The sequence below is a fragment of the Dendrobates tinctorius genome, unplaced genomic scaffold (genome assembly GCF_039654945.1).
Source record: "Dendrobates tinctorius isolate UK_male_01 unplaced genomic scaffold, ASM3965494v1 ptg000090l, whole genome shotgun sequence".
NCBI classification, from domain to species: domain Eukaryota; kingdom Metazoa; phylum Chordata; class Amphibia; order Anura; family Dendrobatidae; genus Dendrobates; species Dendrobates tinctorius.
In genome coordinates, this window is record NW_027361758.1 from 12,922,852 (window position 1) to 12,939,898 (window position 17,047).

Consider the following 17,047-nt stretch of genomic DNA (forward strand, 5'->3'; position numbering starts at 1 on the left):
TGGAATCTTTAAAGATTAAAAATAATGGTCTATCTATGACTGTACTTAATTCCTGCAGTACTCAGGGGTGTATCCCATCCGGGCCCGGGGATTTGTCAATTTTAGTGATTTTTAGACGCCGCCGTACTTCCTGCTGGGTTAAGCAGGTGACATTTAGGCTAAGTGCACACATTGCAGAAAATTTCTGCTAAAAAACCTGACTCCCTTCCCAGAAACCGCACCTAATTTTCCGCGGCGTATTTTGCGCGTTTTTGATGCGTTTTTTTTCCAAAGCGGTTTCAAAACGCATGGAAGCAGTCAAAAACGCGGAAAAATCCGCAAAATTAATGAGCATGCTGCGTTTGTTACCGCGATGCGGTTTTTTTCGCTGTAAAAAAAAACGCATCAATGTGCACAAAAAGTGCAAAATGCATAGAAATGACTGGGAAGCTTATTTTTAGCGGTTTTATAGTGAAAACCACTAAAAAAAACTGCTAAAAAAACGCTGTGTGTGAACACAGCCTTAATGGATAATTTTTATCCCTGATCATCTTATCCGTCATGGGATTTTCTTGTGTAAATACTGTTGAAAAAAGTCATTTAGCATATTGGCTTTTTCCTCATCCTCATCCACCATTTTACCCAGACTACTTTTAAGGGGGCCAACACTATCTTTTTTAGCTTCTTACAATTTATGTAGTTAAAGAATATTTTGGGATTATTTTTACTTTCTCTGGTAATGAGTCTCTCGGTCTCAATCTTTGCTGTCTTGATTTTCTTTTTACAGAATTTATTTAATCTTCTGTATTTAGTTAATGCCTCATCACTACCTACTTGCTTTAATTCTCTAAATGCTTTATTTTTATCTCTTATTGCGCCCCTTACAGCTCTATTTAGCCATAGTGGTTTTCTCCTATTTCTACCATGTTTATTCCCATACGGTATATATTGTGCACAGGTCCTATTCAGGATGCTAATAAACGTCTCCCATGTTCTTTGTGTATTATTAGGTCTCAGGATATCGTCCCAGTTAATTGCACCAAGATCATCTCTCATCCGTTGGAAATTTGCCTTCCTGAAGTTTAGTGTCCTTGTAACCCCTCTACTACACATCTTATTAAAGGATACATGAAAACTTACTAATTTGTGATCAATATTACCCAAGTGACCCTCAACCCTTATATTTGATATGCGGTCTGGCCTGTTGGTTAATATTAGGTCTAGCAGTGCCCCCCCTCTTGTTGGGTCCTGAACCAGTTGTGAAAGGTAATTGTCTCTCATAGTTGTTAAAAACCTATTACCTTTGCTGGAACTGCAGGTTTCGGTTCCCCAATATATTTCAGGGTAGTTGAAGTCCCCCATAATAATGACTTCTCCTTGAGTCGCAGCTTCATCTATTTGCTTTATGTGGATAGTCTCTGTTGCTTCCATTATTTTTGGAGACTTATAACAAACCCCTATCAGTAATTTATTATTTTTCCCCCCTCCCCTTATCTCTACCCACAGAGACTCTACATTTTCATTAGATTCATATATGTTATCACGAAGGATGGGTTTTAAGGATGATTTTACATATAAACACACGCCTCCCCCTCGCTTATTTGTACGGTCATTTCTGAACAGACTATAACCCTGTAAATTAACCGCCCAGTCATGGCTCTCGTCCAGCCATGTCTCAGATATCCCCACCATGTTCCAACAACATTAACTCCAATTCCTCCATTTTGTTGGCGAGGCTTCTGGCATTAGTATACATGCACTTTATGTATCTCTCTGTACCTCTATTCTTTCTTAAATTATTAACTGTTCTAACCCCACCCCCAATGCCACCCCCACCCCCAATTTCATTACTGGTGCCCAGGTCTCTATCTGCACTGTCTTCCCCTCCTATAAAAGGAATACCCTCCGCCTAGTCCCTAGTTTAAACACTCCTCCAACCTTCTAGCCATTTTCTCCCCCAGCACAGCTGCACCCTCCCCATTGAGGTGCAGCCCGTCCCTAGCGTACAACCTGTAGCCAACTGAGAAGTTCTCCAGGAACCCAAACCCCTCCTTCATACACCAATTCCTGAGACACTTATTAACCTCCCTATTCTCCCGTTGCCTCTCTGGCGTGGCACGTGGTACAGGAAGTATTTCCGAAAAGATCACTTTGGAGGTCCTTGCTTTAAGCTTGCAGCCTAATTCCCTGAAATCATCTTTAAGGACCTTCCACCTACCTCTAACTTTTTCATTAGTGCCAATGTGCACCATGACCGCTGGATCCTCACCAGCCCCTCCCAGTAATCTGTCAACCTGATCAGCAATGTGTCGGACTCGAGCGCCAGGTAGGCAGCACACCGTTCGACGATCCCTGTCTTTGTGACAGATTGCCCTGTTCCCCTAATAATTGAGTCACCACTACCAGCACCTGTCTGGCCTGCCCTGCTCTCCTATTTCCCCCCTTACTGGAGCAGACACTCCTCTGGCTTTCAGAGGACATGCCTTGCTTCAGCAGTGCTACTCCTGCCAGGGCTGTGGAGTCGGAGTCGGAGCTCATTTTGGTGAAGTCGAGTCGGTATAAAATGGACCGACTCCTAAAATATATAATAAATTGGGTACAGTAATTCAAGGCAGAATGTGCTGAATATTTTTTCATAGGAATTTGGTAAAGGTATGAAATGTCCTATAAATGGCTGTTCTATTCCTGGTCTAAGGCTACATTCACACACACAGCGTTTTTCCTGCGTTTTTTGAGGATATGTTTTTCAGCTGCAAAAGCTGATCAGATTTTTAAAAAACCGCATCACCTGAAAGGTTTTTGAGCTCATAATGTTTTCAATAGCATAAGCAGATTAGAAATCTGCTCCATCCATCTATCCATATCTGTCTGTCCATATCATATCTGTACCAAAAAGAATGAAAGCCGGATAGCACACAGACTAACACTCCTTTTTTTTAGCACCAGTCAGGTACACCTCATAGCTGCCCAAAAGGACGCCCAGGTCAGGCATTGCTCGTCTTCAGTAACATCAACATCAATTGATAGTTGGAATAAATAGACTGAATTCACCACATCTTCTTAAGGTGCAGGCTTTATTTTCAAGTGTAGGGGTGTGCAGTATGAGGTTCGCAGCAGCTGTGTTGTCAGTGGTGAACTATAGCACCAGTGAAGCTCCTCCTCTACAGACAAGGGTACAACACAGACAAGTAAACATATTCAGAAAGAAGGAAGGCACTTATCTCAGAAGAATTGCTAGAGTGAACAGGATAACAAGACTAAAGTAATTACTTCTTAAAGCATATTTAAACTTTCAATAAACTGTGCATAAATCAATAGTCCAGTATACTGTATGTTCTCTCTGTATGCTTGATGCTTGTTTGTTTTTTCTTTGAGCTCATATACTTTTGGGAAGCTAGCTTTTATACAATATACATACAATATACAGGGAAAATACAGCAACAGGATTGATGAGGACTTATATGAGGACTTGTATAGGTATAGAAGCCAAAACATCAAGTTATTAGCTCTGTTATCAGTTTCTTTGTTCCTGGAGTATGATACACAACAAACTTGCTCCCTCCCTCCTCCCCTCTTCATAGACTGTGAAGCATTTAGTGAGCTGTACTCTAATAAGAAAAGCCTTGGAAATTCAAAGTAAAGCTATCTAATAACATATTTTACAAACTTTATATTTGTCATCTGCACTATTGATTTATGCAAAGTTTGTTTTATTTCTATCTAAAATTATACAGTGGGGAAAGTATGTATTTGATACACTGTCAATTTCCACCCACAAAGAATGGGAGAGGTCTGAAATTTTTAATCATAGGTACACTTCAACTGAGAGAAACAGAATCTACAGGAAATGTCTGACCGCTGTAATTGCAAACAAAGGTTTCTGTACCAAATATTAAGTTCTGTTTCTCTATTGTATCAAATATGTATTTCATTCAATAAAATGCGTATTATTTAAATCACACAATGTGATTTTCTGGATTTTTTTAGTCTGTCTCTCACAGGTGAAATGTACAATTGTAGACCTCTCCATTCTTTGTAGGTGGGAAAACATGCAAAATTGTCAGTGTATCAAATTCTTATTTTCCCCACTGTACATGGTTCCCTGTTCTTGCTGGAATTATATAATATACATTATTTTATAGGACAATTATTTTGAGTGTGAATTTATATGATTACAAAATGTCTAAGAAGCTCCCCATGAAGTCAGCTGTATTTGAGCATTTCACAGTGACTCAAGATGAAAAATATTTTGTGTGTCAATGTATGACAAGTGACCCAGAGGAAAACAAATGTTGTGATGCCAAAATCAGCGCATACTCAGGCAGTGATAAAAATGCTCCTACAAAAGCTTCCAATCTAAAAAGACATTTACAACGCTTCCACCCAGAAGTTTTCAAAGCTGTGACTGAGAAAGATAACAGCAGCACCAAGAAATCTGCGCCCAGCACTTCCTGCCAGACAAAGGAGGAGGAAAGAGCGTCTCAAACAACATTAACAAGATATTTCGTAAGTGACAAAGTTACTGTAACAATGACAGCAGATATGTTTAAAAGACAGCTCATACAGCTTGTTGTGAAGGACGGTGTACCATTATCACTATTTGCACAACCAGCTTTTACAGCTCTTAATGGAGAAATGGCCCCCAAACTTGGTGTTTCTCTGGAAAGAGAAAGTATTAGAAAATTAGTGATTGAAGAAGCCCTTAAACAAAAGGAAGATCTTAAAAAGACTCTCAAAAGACGCTTCATGTTTCTTAAAATGGATGCCTGCACACGTCACAGAGTGAACTATTTTGCCATCAATGGTCGATATGTTTGTGACAACAAAGAAATTGTTACCAAGACATTGGCAGCAAAAGATACTAAAGCTCATCACAGCAGCCAGTTTCTCCAGGCCTTAGTGGAAAAAGTCCTGCAAGATTACGAACTCAAAAAAGAACAGGTTCTTGCTATTGTAACAGAAAATGCTTCAAACATGATAAGTACAATTAAACTGATGAATGAGAGTAATGAACAACAGCTAGAAGAAAATTTAGGATTCAGTATGTTTGAGATGGAAGGCCACAGTGCTGTTCATGTAACTGAGGAACAAACAGATATTACAACAGAAGAACAGCAAAATTATACGTTAGAAATAGATGATCTTGTTGAAGCTGCTTCAAAACACTTTCCTATTCATCACATGCGCTGTGTTGTGCACACGCTGCAGTTGGCAATAAGTGATAGTCTGCAAGAGGGACATGCTGGAAATCTGATTGGAAAAGTGAGGAAATTCGCTATTGCCGCCAGAACCCCTAAAATTGATTCCATCTTGAAGAGACGTGCTGAGAAAGGGGCAATTGTTGATCAAGCCACTCGGTGGGGCAGCACTTATTTAATGATTGAGCGATTGCTTGAACTAAAACCGTTTCTTTCACATATGGCGAACTCTCAAGTAACCCTAAATGAAGGTCAATGGACACAGGTGGCTGAATTGAAGGAATTGCTTAACCACCCATTTACCGTGACTAAAAAATTACAAGCTGAGGATTTAACTCCTGGCATTTTCATAAGGGAGTGGAAAAACTTGATATTTTGCTTGTCCCAAAGAGGTGGTTTAATCGCAGATGGTATTTCTGCTTCAATGAAATGGAGAGAGACACAGCTATTGGAAAATAAAAATTTTTCTGGCAGCTGTTTATCTGGACCAAAGTCATCGTATACTGCTTGACGATCAACAGCTTACTAAAGGAAAAGAAGCTCTGACTGAGGTAGCAGTTAGGATGAGTGGCCTACAGGAGGACTGCCAGGTGCAAGAGGACTTGGGTCCTGACAGTGCTGCTGCTGCCATATCTTCATCCTCATCAGATGAGGAGTTTGACTTTGACAAGTATTTGGATGACATGGAGCAGGCAAAGCGTTGCCACAAGGAAAAAGACTTCACTCCGTCTCCTATAGCAAGCAGAATAACCATATTTCAGAAAAAAAAATTTCACTTGCTCTCAAAGAAACAGAAAAATTCAACCGTTCATCAAAACTGACTGTGCATGAGGCAATTCCTTTATACCCGGAAATTGTTAGAGATGTTGCCCATGTGGTTACGGCTTTGCCTCCAACCCAAGTTACTGTAGAGAGGTTGTTCTCTGGCCTTAAAATTATTAGGTCAGATTTGAGGTCATCTATGAAGGAGGATCTGATGGAGGCAATTCTATTTCTTAGGACAAATTCATAGACTGCACAAATGTTATTTAGTATGTTTTTGTTGAAAACTGTTTTTTGCCACTTACATAGTTTATTACACAGTGTTATATATGTAATCGATATTACATAGTGTATTAGATATTTACAATTTATTAGTTTTTTTTGTTGTAAAGTTGTATTCCAATAAATATATATTATGTTCTATCTAAATATCTTGATTATTGTATCATAAAAATGATTAAGTGTCTGATGTTCACATTGTACTACAATAAATTTTTCACTTGAATATAAGCAATATATGTGGGAGTCGGAGTCGGTGTAAGGGAAATTGAAGAGTCGGAGTCGCAGGTTTGGCTTACCGACTCCACAGCCCTGCCAGCACTAACACTCCCCTCCATCTGCCAACTTAGCAAACTTATTGGGGTGTGCCAGATCAGGACTAGCCTCCCTGGTGCTCTTCCCTCTACCCCGCCTTCTGCCACCCAGCTAGCTGCTTCATTGTCCTGCAGCTCCAACCTAGCATCCCCCCCTCATCTATCGCATTGAGCATCTGCTCAGTGAGCAGAAGACTCCTTTCCATATTGTCTATGGATCTCAGTGTTGCCAGCTGCATATTTAGATCCAGTATCTGGGCTTCCAAATGTACAACATGCTCACATCTCACACAGCAGTATGCACCCTCGACTGGCTGTTCAAGGATTTCATACATGCGGCAAGACGTACACTGGATGGCATTGACAATAGTGCAGCACATCCTAATGGGGATTGCACCAGACAGAAAAGATAAGCAAAAATAAATAAAAAGTATTAATAAAATATAACAGCAATTCAGTAATACCTCCCTTGGAAACTCCCTGAATCCAAAGTCACTGAATCACAAGTCACACACACTTACCACAGTTCGCACTTATGCTCAGGTCAAACTCAGCTCATTCACACTCGCTCAGGCAGATTTAAAAGATTTTTTTTCTGACCTTTTACCAGAACACCACCCTGCTACTCAATGTACTTCCAAAAGGATTTGAGCCCCAACCAGCTGTCCCTTATAAACTCTTAATTATGAACTCCCACCCTTAATTAACCCCTTCTGAATAGTTACACCTCAAGATTTAAATGCAATAGTTAACCCTTAAAAATACAGATAGTAAAATAAGAGATTAACCCTGTAGAGAGAAAAAATAGGTTAAACAAGCCCCCCAAAAATTGAACAGGTAGAAAGAACTCAGCAACCCACAATTCAGCAACTCACACAGGTATTTGTTAAAGGTTTTCCAAATACCTCTTCACTGAATCACAAGTCACACACTTACCACAGTTCGCACTTACGCTCAGGTCACACTCAGCTCTTTCACACTCGCTCAGGCAGATTTAAAAGGTTTTTTTTTTTTTCCCCTTTTACCAGCACACCACTCTGCTGCTCAATGCACTTCCAAAATTGATTGCAGTTATTTATTTCAAAGCATGTGCAACCAAACGTTAGGTTGAGGGTGCCATCAATTTTTTGTCCAGACCATTTTTAGGGTTTAGTGTTAAATTATGTTGAATTTGCCTTCTTTTCCTCTGTGTTTTTTTGTGTTGTTCCAATACATACAAAGGAAAAACATGTGTATAACAAATTGTGTAATTGCAATAATTTTGGGGGAGAAATACTTCAATTTCTGTAACAATTTCAAGGGTGACAACACCCATGTACATGGCCTTTCTCATTTATAGCGCACCCATGTGTTTCAAAGATAATTCATATGTATATGTATGTATATGTATACAAGATAGTTGGGAGTTGTCTCCAGATGATGACCCATTTTTAAAATGAAGCAAAAGGTGGAAGGACCAGGCGCACTTTTCTAGCACGGCCTGGCTCTGTGCAGCATACAATGGGTAAACGCACTCAGCACATGGGGCTGTTCAATTCAGAAACTCTTTGTGCTTGTTAATGGATGCTCCTACTCATATTCCTTCACTTCAGCCCTGGCCTGGTAAACTCATTATGAATGACGGCCTTGTATTTCTTCACATTTTGGCTCTTAGCACAGGCACTCAAGTTAGGAATAAAGGCAAGAACTCACCTCCTACAGGCTATTACTAGAGGGATTATTTCTTATGAGAATAGTGGTGGGAGCTAAAATTATGGTACTTGTAAGTTTACAATAAATTCATAAACTGTAAAATCCAGATCTGATTATTTTTGCACGATTTTAAAAACAGGAATTTCTATTCTATAGTCTATTAGAGTAATAATAAGACGCTTACACTCTAACTGAACAGGTAATGCTGATACAGTACAACTACTCCACCATTATTAGTTTCCTTAGAGAATTGGAGAAACTGAAGTGTAATATTCTTGATGTGATGCCCAGAATAGACTCAATTGTGTCTCTACTGCTGAGGAAAACAGAACTTCAGAAATTCCCATAAGGCACTGTATGAAAAACGTTCAGTAATTATTTGCATTGGTCATAAAAATGTGAAATATAGCCACACAAAATGATTCAAATACTTTATGCGTTCTAGCCCTTTTCTCTCTAGCTTATCATAAGTTTTGTGTTATTTTTTTTTCTCTTAAGGTTAAAGAAACATTCCCAAGATTGAAAGATATCTTTTATCCACCGGACCACCACTGGCACTGGGATCCCGATCTCCATGGCCTCCAGAGATCCCGAAAACTAGGCTGAATGGAGTGGTGGTCGATTGTGCACACTACCGTTCCATTTAATCTTAATGGGAGTGCTAGAGATTGCCAAGAATAGCACGCGGTTGGTCTTCATCAGTCCCATAAGAAAGAATGGAATGGCAGTGCGCACGATCAACCACCACTAGGACTCTCCTGCCATGCTCAACACAGACACATGTTCATCAAACTATGTATCTACTGTATATCTATGTATATATAAGAGGGGCGTTCATTAAAGATTTTCACTGACCCACTTCTATTTATCACAGGATGCTGAAACTGCACATGTGTAACGATATAAGTCTCTATAGGTTACGTGCCTATTTGCAACTCAGAACTGATAACGGTCCTGATTTTACAGGTGCTGAAGTGATGTGAGGTTTGATAATGGACCCAGTGGAATTAAGAGCATTCATCAAGTTCCTCTACTTGAAAGGCCGCACACCAAAGGAGACATTCGATGAGATGAAAGAGGTTTATGGTGATGATTCCCCATCATATGATGTAGTCAAGAATTGGCATCGTCAATTCAAATGTGGTCGGACTTCAGTGCAGATCCAATTCCAGGGCAACTCCACTCTGCTATTGATGAACACAAGTGGAGGTCGACATTTGGGAAAATTGCTGCATAACCATTCGCCACCTAGTCCCAAAATGTCAAGATTAGTGTGGAATCTGTGGAAAAAATCATCCAAGACCACCTTCACATGCATAAGGTATCTGCTCGCTGGGTTCCCTGGCTTTCCAGAAGCAAGAACGAGTCAAATGCACTCAGGCTCTATTGACGATGTGCTATGGAAACCAGGAGGACTTTTTCAACAGATTAATCACACAGGAGGAAAGCTGGGTCCATCACTATGATCCTCAGATTAAAGTACAGTCAATGCAATGGAAGCATCATCACTCATGACTCACCGCCTCCAAAGAAGGTACATGCCCAACCCTCGGCAGGCAAGGTAATGCTCACAGTATATTGGGAAAAGCACGGAGTAGTATTAATGGGTTTCCTAGCAAAGGGTACCATGATCACTGGGGTATACTATGGCTCACTGCTGCGTAAATTGCGGGAGACGATGAAAATCAAGAGACGTGGCATGCTTAAAGGTGTCTGCCTTCTGCAACACAATGCACCAGTTCACAACTCACATGTTGCCCAAATGGAAAGCATGCTCCTGTGGCTTTGAAATTCTAATGCATCCCCTTTAGTCACCCAACTTCGCACCATAGGACTTCCATCTCTTTCTAATAATGAAGTTATTTTTGAAGGGCAAGCATTTTCCAGATGATGAGACTCTGATTTTCGAAGTCACAACATCGACTTTTACAAGCGAGGTGTTTACAGTTGCTTGAAGAGACAGAAGTGTGTGTCCCTAAGTGGCATCTACATAGAGAAGGACTAATAACTGTGCCAAGGTTCATTGCTCTCACATATATACACACACCATATATTCGAGTATAAGCCGAGGCACCTAATTTTAGCACAAAAAAACTTTTGAAAACTTATTGACTCACGTATAAGCCGGGTATGGATTGTCCCCTCATCCCCATCCGGATATGCACAGCCTCCACATCCCTATCCTGGTACGCATGGTCACGTCATCCCTATCCTGCTATTCACGACCTCCTCATCCCCATTCTTGTATGTATGGCCCCCTCATTCCTATCTTGGTATGTATGGCCTCCATCAGAAAAAACATAAAAAAAATAATAAACCATCCTACTGACCGCCCCTGCACTCTCTTGCAGCGTCTCGTTCCAGTGCCAGCAGCTGCAGGGGAGGGGCAATCACGTGTGCCCGCTACTTTAGGGAATGAATATTCACTGCCTTACACACCTATGGGCATGGAGGGCAGTGAATATTCATTCCCTTAAGTAGCAGGCAAACGTGATCGCCCAGCTGATGGAGGAAACCAGTGGCTGCAACTACTGTACCTGCTATTAAAGAGAAATGAATATTCACTGATAGCGTAGTGAATAATCATTTCTCTTTAGCAGCGAGAACAGGGTTTAGCCGCAGCAGCTGGCTCCTGCCTCCGGTGACTCGCTGCTCCACCGCTGTTGCTCCCCCTCCACCTTCTGGGACCCTCACTAGAGTATAAGTCGAGGGGGGCTTTTTCAGCACAAAAAAAAAAAAGATGTTGAAAAACTTGGCTCTTACTTGAGTATATACGGTATATATATTATTTTTGGCAGGACTATATGACTGAGCTGTATACAGCCTCCGGAATTGAAGAAGGGGTTGTTCACTTTTAAGATATTGATAATGATAGCCTGTCCTTAGGATAGATCATCAATATCACATCGGTGGGAAAACAGACAATTTTTGAGCAGCTGTGCAAGTCTCAGTGGCCGGGTGTAAGCGGAGTATATAGTAGCCGTTGTGCAGATCAGCTAAGTTATTCAGGTGAATATTTCCTGAGCTGCAAAAGCTTTTACACTGATAGACATACTAAGTGGTTAGCACTGTTGCTTTGCAGCGCTGGGGTCCTGGATTCAAATGCCACCAAGGACAACATCTGCAAGGAGTTTGTATGTTCTCCCCATGTTTGTGTGAGTTTCCTCCGGGTTCTCCGGTTTCCTCTCACACTCCAAAGACATACTGAGAGATTTTACACTGTGAGCCACATTGGGGGACAGCGATGATGATTGATGTCTGCAGAGCGCTGTGGAATTACTGACGCTATATAAATGACTAAAATAAATAAATCGTAATAAAGAATTAGTGAGGAGCTTGAATGGAACTGATGTAGAGAGAACAGTTGTCAGTGAGCCCAAAATACACTGAATAATACAGTGTATTATTGGGGAGGGTGTCTTTTACACATGATGCCTCCCAGGTATTGGCTGGGGGCAACTTAACAGGTTCGCGCTGCCCCTTTAAGAACAGGGGAGCGCGCACACTGGGCCACAGAAAAAGGAAGCATGCCGGGAAACACGCAGCGTGGCTGGGGCGGTGAGTATGTTGGCGTCCCTGCATTGAGGAGGAAGGGAAAACAAGCAAGAGCACTGACATTAGCGTTACACTCCTTCTCAAAGTGTTTGCGCGGTGCATAGAAAATGAGGGTCTTGGGACACCCAGCAATGAGATATTTATCACAACCACTCTGTAGGCATGTAATAAATATGTACTGTACTATGGGCAAACCACTATAATAAAAAAACACTCAAAGGTTATGTTTAACCAGATAAATATTTTTTTTTTATTATTATTGTCCCAATGTATCTGAATTGAATCGTAACAGAACAAACTTATTTTACCTCTCATTTCCAGGCTGAAATTTGGATAGCAGTGATGGACGTCTCCTCTGCGGCAGCAGAACTGAACTGTGCGCCAGAGGTGAAGCATAATCTCTTGAGTGGTGCTGATACTCTAGAAGACTGGCATCCTGCAAAATACAAAAACACAGTGGAATTGGTTTGAACATTTTATTTTATTTTAAATCAACCTTACATCAGTAAGTAAAATCAAACCACATATAGTGCGATCCTTAATTTGCAAGTGCCAACATCGTTAGGTTGGGCTATACAACTTTCATGGCACCTTTAAATGTTGTAATGCAGCCTCATTTGTTCTGCATAGGAAACTTATTCCATCGTGGATAATGTAAGAATTAACTGGGCGATTTTACCAAAATGTGAGCAATGTTGTAATGGAACCTCATGAGGTAAATAGCTTTTTTACTCTGTTGCTTGGCAGAGTCCATAGTCAGTTTTACATCTTTGCATTTGGAGATTAAAAAAAAAAAAAAAGAAAAAGCAAGAAAGCAAGAAACACTAAACTACAGGAAAAAACATTTAGACAATGTCAAAGGTATACAAAAATAATTCACGAAGGCACGGTATCTCCCCAGATGCCAGTGAATATCAGAAATGCCTGCTAATTATACAAGCAAACTGACTCGTACAAACAGATATTGCACTTGTGTAACCTCTTCTCCGAAAGACACACTGCACAATGATACACAGAGTACCACACCTTAGTGTCTGCTCACAAGTCTAGAGTTTCCATGCGGTATTTTATCTGTCTACAATGTGACAAGGTACAAGCAAGGGCATGGAACCTCTCCCTCTGGATTTATACTTCATCCGGGGACCAGTAATGTATTCCAACCCTGAAGTGCCTCATAAGTCATGTCTCATGAGTCATGCACTGGAAGGAAGCCTCTCTATTATATCTAGCTTTATCTTTGCACTGACACGTCAAGTCTTATTCAATAACATCACGGATTTTCAATCGTTTTTTGTTACAGTGCTAAAATCCAAAATATTTTTTTATTAATTTAAAAGTGGGATAACATTAAGTATTTGGCATGAGAAACATACATGACCTAAGGGTTTCTGTTGAACTACTTGCCACCATTAGGCTATGTGGAGACCGGTTCTTTTTCGGATGAATTACACCTAGAATTGGTCTGAAAAAGTGCCCCTTAGAGTGAACATAAAACATGTGCACAGCAGTATCGCTTTGACATTGCTGTGGATTGCCTTCGGTCACTTAACTGCTTCAGGGTTTGGAAACCCGAGAGTGGTTACAAGTGACGTGCTCATTCCTGGGGTGGCTTCCTAGCAGAAGCTGCCCGCTCTCTACACTGTGTAGGTTGTCCACTACGGTTTCACTGATGGCCTATCCTTAGGTTTGATAAGAGAAGCTGGGAAATTGAGCTCTGACACAACACATGGTCTAAAAACACAGATAGAATGTGATCCCGCATACTGGTAGAAATGCAAGAAAAAAAACGGAAACAGATGCCTGAAAAGCTTTAGTAGGATTTCAATATTATTTTCCAAGCTCCTTCAAAATTAAAGCCCTGGCGCTTTTTAATAAGTGAATTACAACATTTTATAGGTTAGGAAAAACATGGCAATTTACTCCAGTCTGTGGCTGAGTTTGGTATTGCTGCTCATCTCCACTGAAGTAAATAGGGCTCAGCTTGCTGCAATACCACACACAACCTGGGAAGAGTTGTGGCACTGTTTTTGAAAAAAGTAGCCCAGTGCATATAATTATGGTCATTCATCAGATGCAAACATAGCTCTATTTCTAGTAATGCAAGACCTTTTTGCCTTTCACAAAGCGGCCACGTTACTAATTAATCAATTATATAATACACATCCTTCAATCATACTTTTCATTGATTATACAGAAAATGATGACTAGAGCTAGGACGTCAGTATGTAAATCCTGTAACTGACACTTAGGAGAGTGCTGCTGCCGTTTACCAGTATGTTTTACATGAACCTGCAGTTTTAGGTCACTGATCTCTATTATAAAGCATTGAAAACAGTGGAAAGACTGACTGCAGCAGCCTTCACCAACAAGACCATACCGGAAAATGCCTTCCAGCCAAACCTTGCACAATAACATTGTCAGCTCCACCAACACAATCAATATATTTCTCAAACTAGCACATTTAGCATGCCAACAGAATATCCTCTCACTCGCATATCTAATATTTATCTATTATCCATCTACCTCATATCTAAAGCGCCGTGGAATTAATTTCAGTTACAGTCACTGTTAATTGGAAGAGGTTATTTGCCAACTCGGTCAATCACAATTTCTTTTTCCTTTTTATTGATTGTCATATGGAGAATTAAAAACAAAACAAAAAACAAACATTTAAGGAATAACCATCATTTTCATTTATCTACTATATAATCGTCTAATTCTGTCTGTCTGTAATGGAAATCCCGCGTCGCTGATTGGTCGCGCCCGGCCGGGAGCGACCAATTAGCGACCGGCGCAGTCCGGCCGTGAATTGGTGCGGCATTCGAACGACGCACGTCACAGCTACCGTCGGGAGATCTGCGGCGACGGAGGTCACTGGCAACGCAGCCAGGAGATGACTGGCGCAGCGCTCAATGTGCGGATGGTACCCAGGGTCTGGAGGAGAGGAGACTGTCCTCCAGGCCCTGGGTACCATAAACCTGTAAAAAATGGAATTAAAATAAAAAAAAAAAATAGTGATATATTCACCTTCCGATGGCCCCCGGACTCTTTCCCTCCTCTCAACACACGCCCGGCATCTTCCGGTCCCAGTAATGCTTTGCGCGAAAGACGGCTGATGACGTTGCGCTCTCACGAGTGACGTCATCTCTGGTCCTTCGCGCTAAGCCTTACTGGGACCAGAAGATGCCGGGAGTGTGGAGAGGAGATCGGGGGGCCGTCGGAGGTGAGTATCTCTCTGTTTGTAACGCAAATCCCGCGTGCAGAGCACTGTGCCCTCCTGATACGATAGCATCGGGCCTCCATCTAGTTGAGAATAAATGTTCAATCCTGGCAGAGAAAGACACAGATTTCTTATTTATACTAATGATTCATTAAATAATTAAACCGACAGCTACTATTTAACCCCTTCAGTCCACAGCCTGTTGTCACCTTCCTGACCAGGCCAAATTTTACAATTCTGACCACTGTAATTTTATGAGGTTACGACTCTAGAATGCTTCAACGGATCCCACTGATTCGGAGACTGTTTTCCCATGACATATTGTACTTCATGATAGTGGTAAAATTTGTTCAATATGACCAACGTTTATGTGTGAAAATATCAGAAATTTAGAGAAAATGATTAAAATTTAGCAATTTTCAAACTTTTAATTTTTATGTGCTTAAATCAAAGAATTAGGTCGCACAAAAAAAAGTTAATAACTAACATTTCCCACATGTCTACTTTACATAAGCACACATTAATTTTTTTTTTTTGTTAGAAAGTTATAAGGGTTAAAAGTTGACCAGTGATTTCACATTTTTACAAACACCATTTTCTGAAGTGACCACCTCCCATTTGAAGCTACTTTGAGGGCTCTATATGACAGAAAATACCCCAAAGTGATACCATTCTAACAATTGCACCCCTCAAGGAGCTCAAAACCACATTCAAAAAGTAAACCTTTTGACAGTATAACTATGGTCTGTACAGGCCCGGATTGGTAATATAACCAACCGGGCATTTTCCCGCTGGGTCGCTGTCATGTGGGCCGCGGGCGGCAGCGCCCGATCAGCTGGCCGCTTGCCAGCTGATGCGGCCACTGGCCTGGCTGTTGCTCCTGCCGCCGGCCCTCTGCGGGCACGGCGGTTATAGTTTCCAACCCTCCAGCACTGCAGGGAGATAAGCCGCCACGCCCCCCCACGCACCCCATCCTCGCTGTAGCATGATACCTCCCCCCGCTGCCACTCACAGCGTCGCTTGCCTGCTCTCTTCTCAGTTCACAGGACCTGTGAGGAGGTCACAGGAGAGGGGAAGTCAGGGGGTCACATGATCAGGAGCCTTTGTCCAGACCCCTGATCATGTGACCCCTGACTCTGCCCCTCCTGTGACCTCATCACAGGTCCTGTGCGCTCGGCCTTGCCTCTTGGTATCTGCAAGACTCTGCTGTGCTGTTGTCATGGTGCTGGATGAGGTAAGTATGTGTAGGGTCAAGAGGGGTTTACAGGGTAGATGTAGCAGAGCTGTGTGTGCATGAGGTGTACAGAGCGGAGCCGTGTGTGTACGAGGTGTACAGAGCGGAGCCATGTGTACGAGGTGTACGGAGCGAAGCCATGTGTACGAGGTGTACGGAGCGGAGCCGCGTGTGTAAGAGGTGTACGGAACGGAGCCGTGTGTGTATGAGGTGGTGTACGGAGCGGAGCCGTGTGTGTACGAGGTGTACGGAGCGGAGCCGTGTGTGTACGAGGTGTACGGAGCGGAGCCGCGCGTGTACGAGGTGTACGGAGCGGAGCCGCGCGTGTACGAAGCATACAAAGCGGGCTTTTCCCACGGACACAGGAGTACATGGCAGAGCCCCGAGGAGCATTTTAAAACACACACATGACGTTCCACCTGAAGTGATGTGCTGGAAGCTGAACGGAAATTAGGTAATTTCCTGAGGAGATTGTGACGGAACCAGGAATGCTTCAGATCCATCACCATGTCCTCCTCTGACAGCGCAGACAGCAGGATCGCCTTGGAATCGGGGTTGCCGGCCATGTGAGCGGATCATGATATGTCCTGCACCGGGAGGCTCAGGTGGGCACTACAATGGGAGCCGGGCTGCTATAGTATCTTTATAGAATCTTTCTTTATTTCTCTCTTTTTCTCTCATTCTCTGTTCTGTCTTTCCCTCATTTTTTCTCTCTCTCTCTAATCTTTCTTTTTTCTCTCTCTGTTCTTTCTTTCCCCTCTTTCTCTCTTTTCTTTCTCTCTCGCTCTCCTTTCTCTTTTTTTCTTTTTTCTCT

At 41.9% G+C, this 17,047-nt stretch overlaps 1 protein-coding gene across 15 annotated transcripts in view; it reads right to left on the minus strand.

The window, feature by feature from the left end:
* The window catches only part of NCOR2 (nuclear receptor corepressor 2), a 545,344-nt gene that overhangs the window by 354,455 nt on the left and 173,842 nt on the right, over positions 1–17,047 (minus strand). For all 15 annotated transcript variants that reach the window (XM_073586135.1, XM_073586128.1, XM_073586134.1 and 12 more), the window contains exon 3: positions 12,088–12,215. In XM_073586135.1, the coding sequence (XP_073442236.1) occupies positions 12,088–12,215 (128 nt within the window). The remainder of the gene's footprint in view (positions 1–12,087; positions 12,216–17,047) is intronic.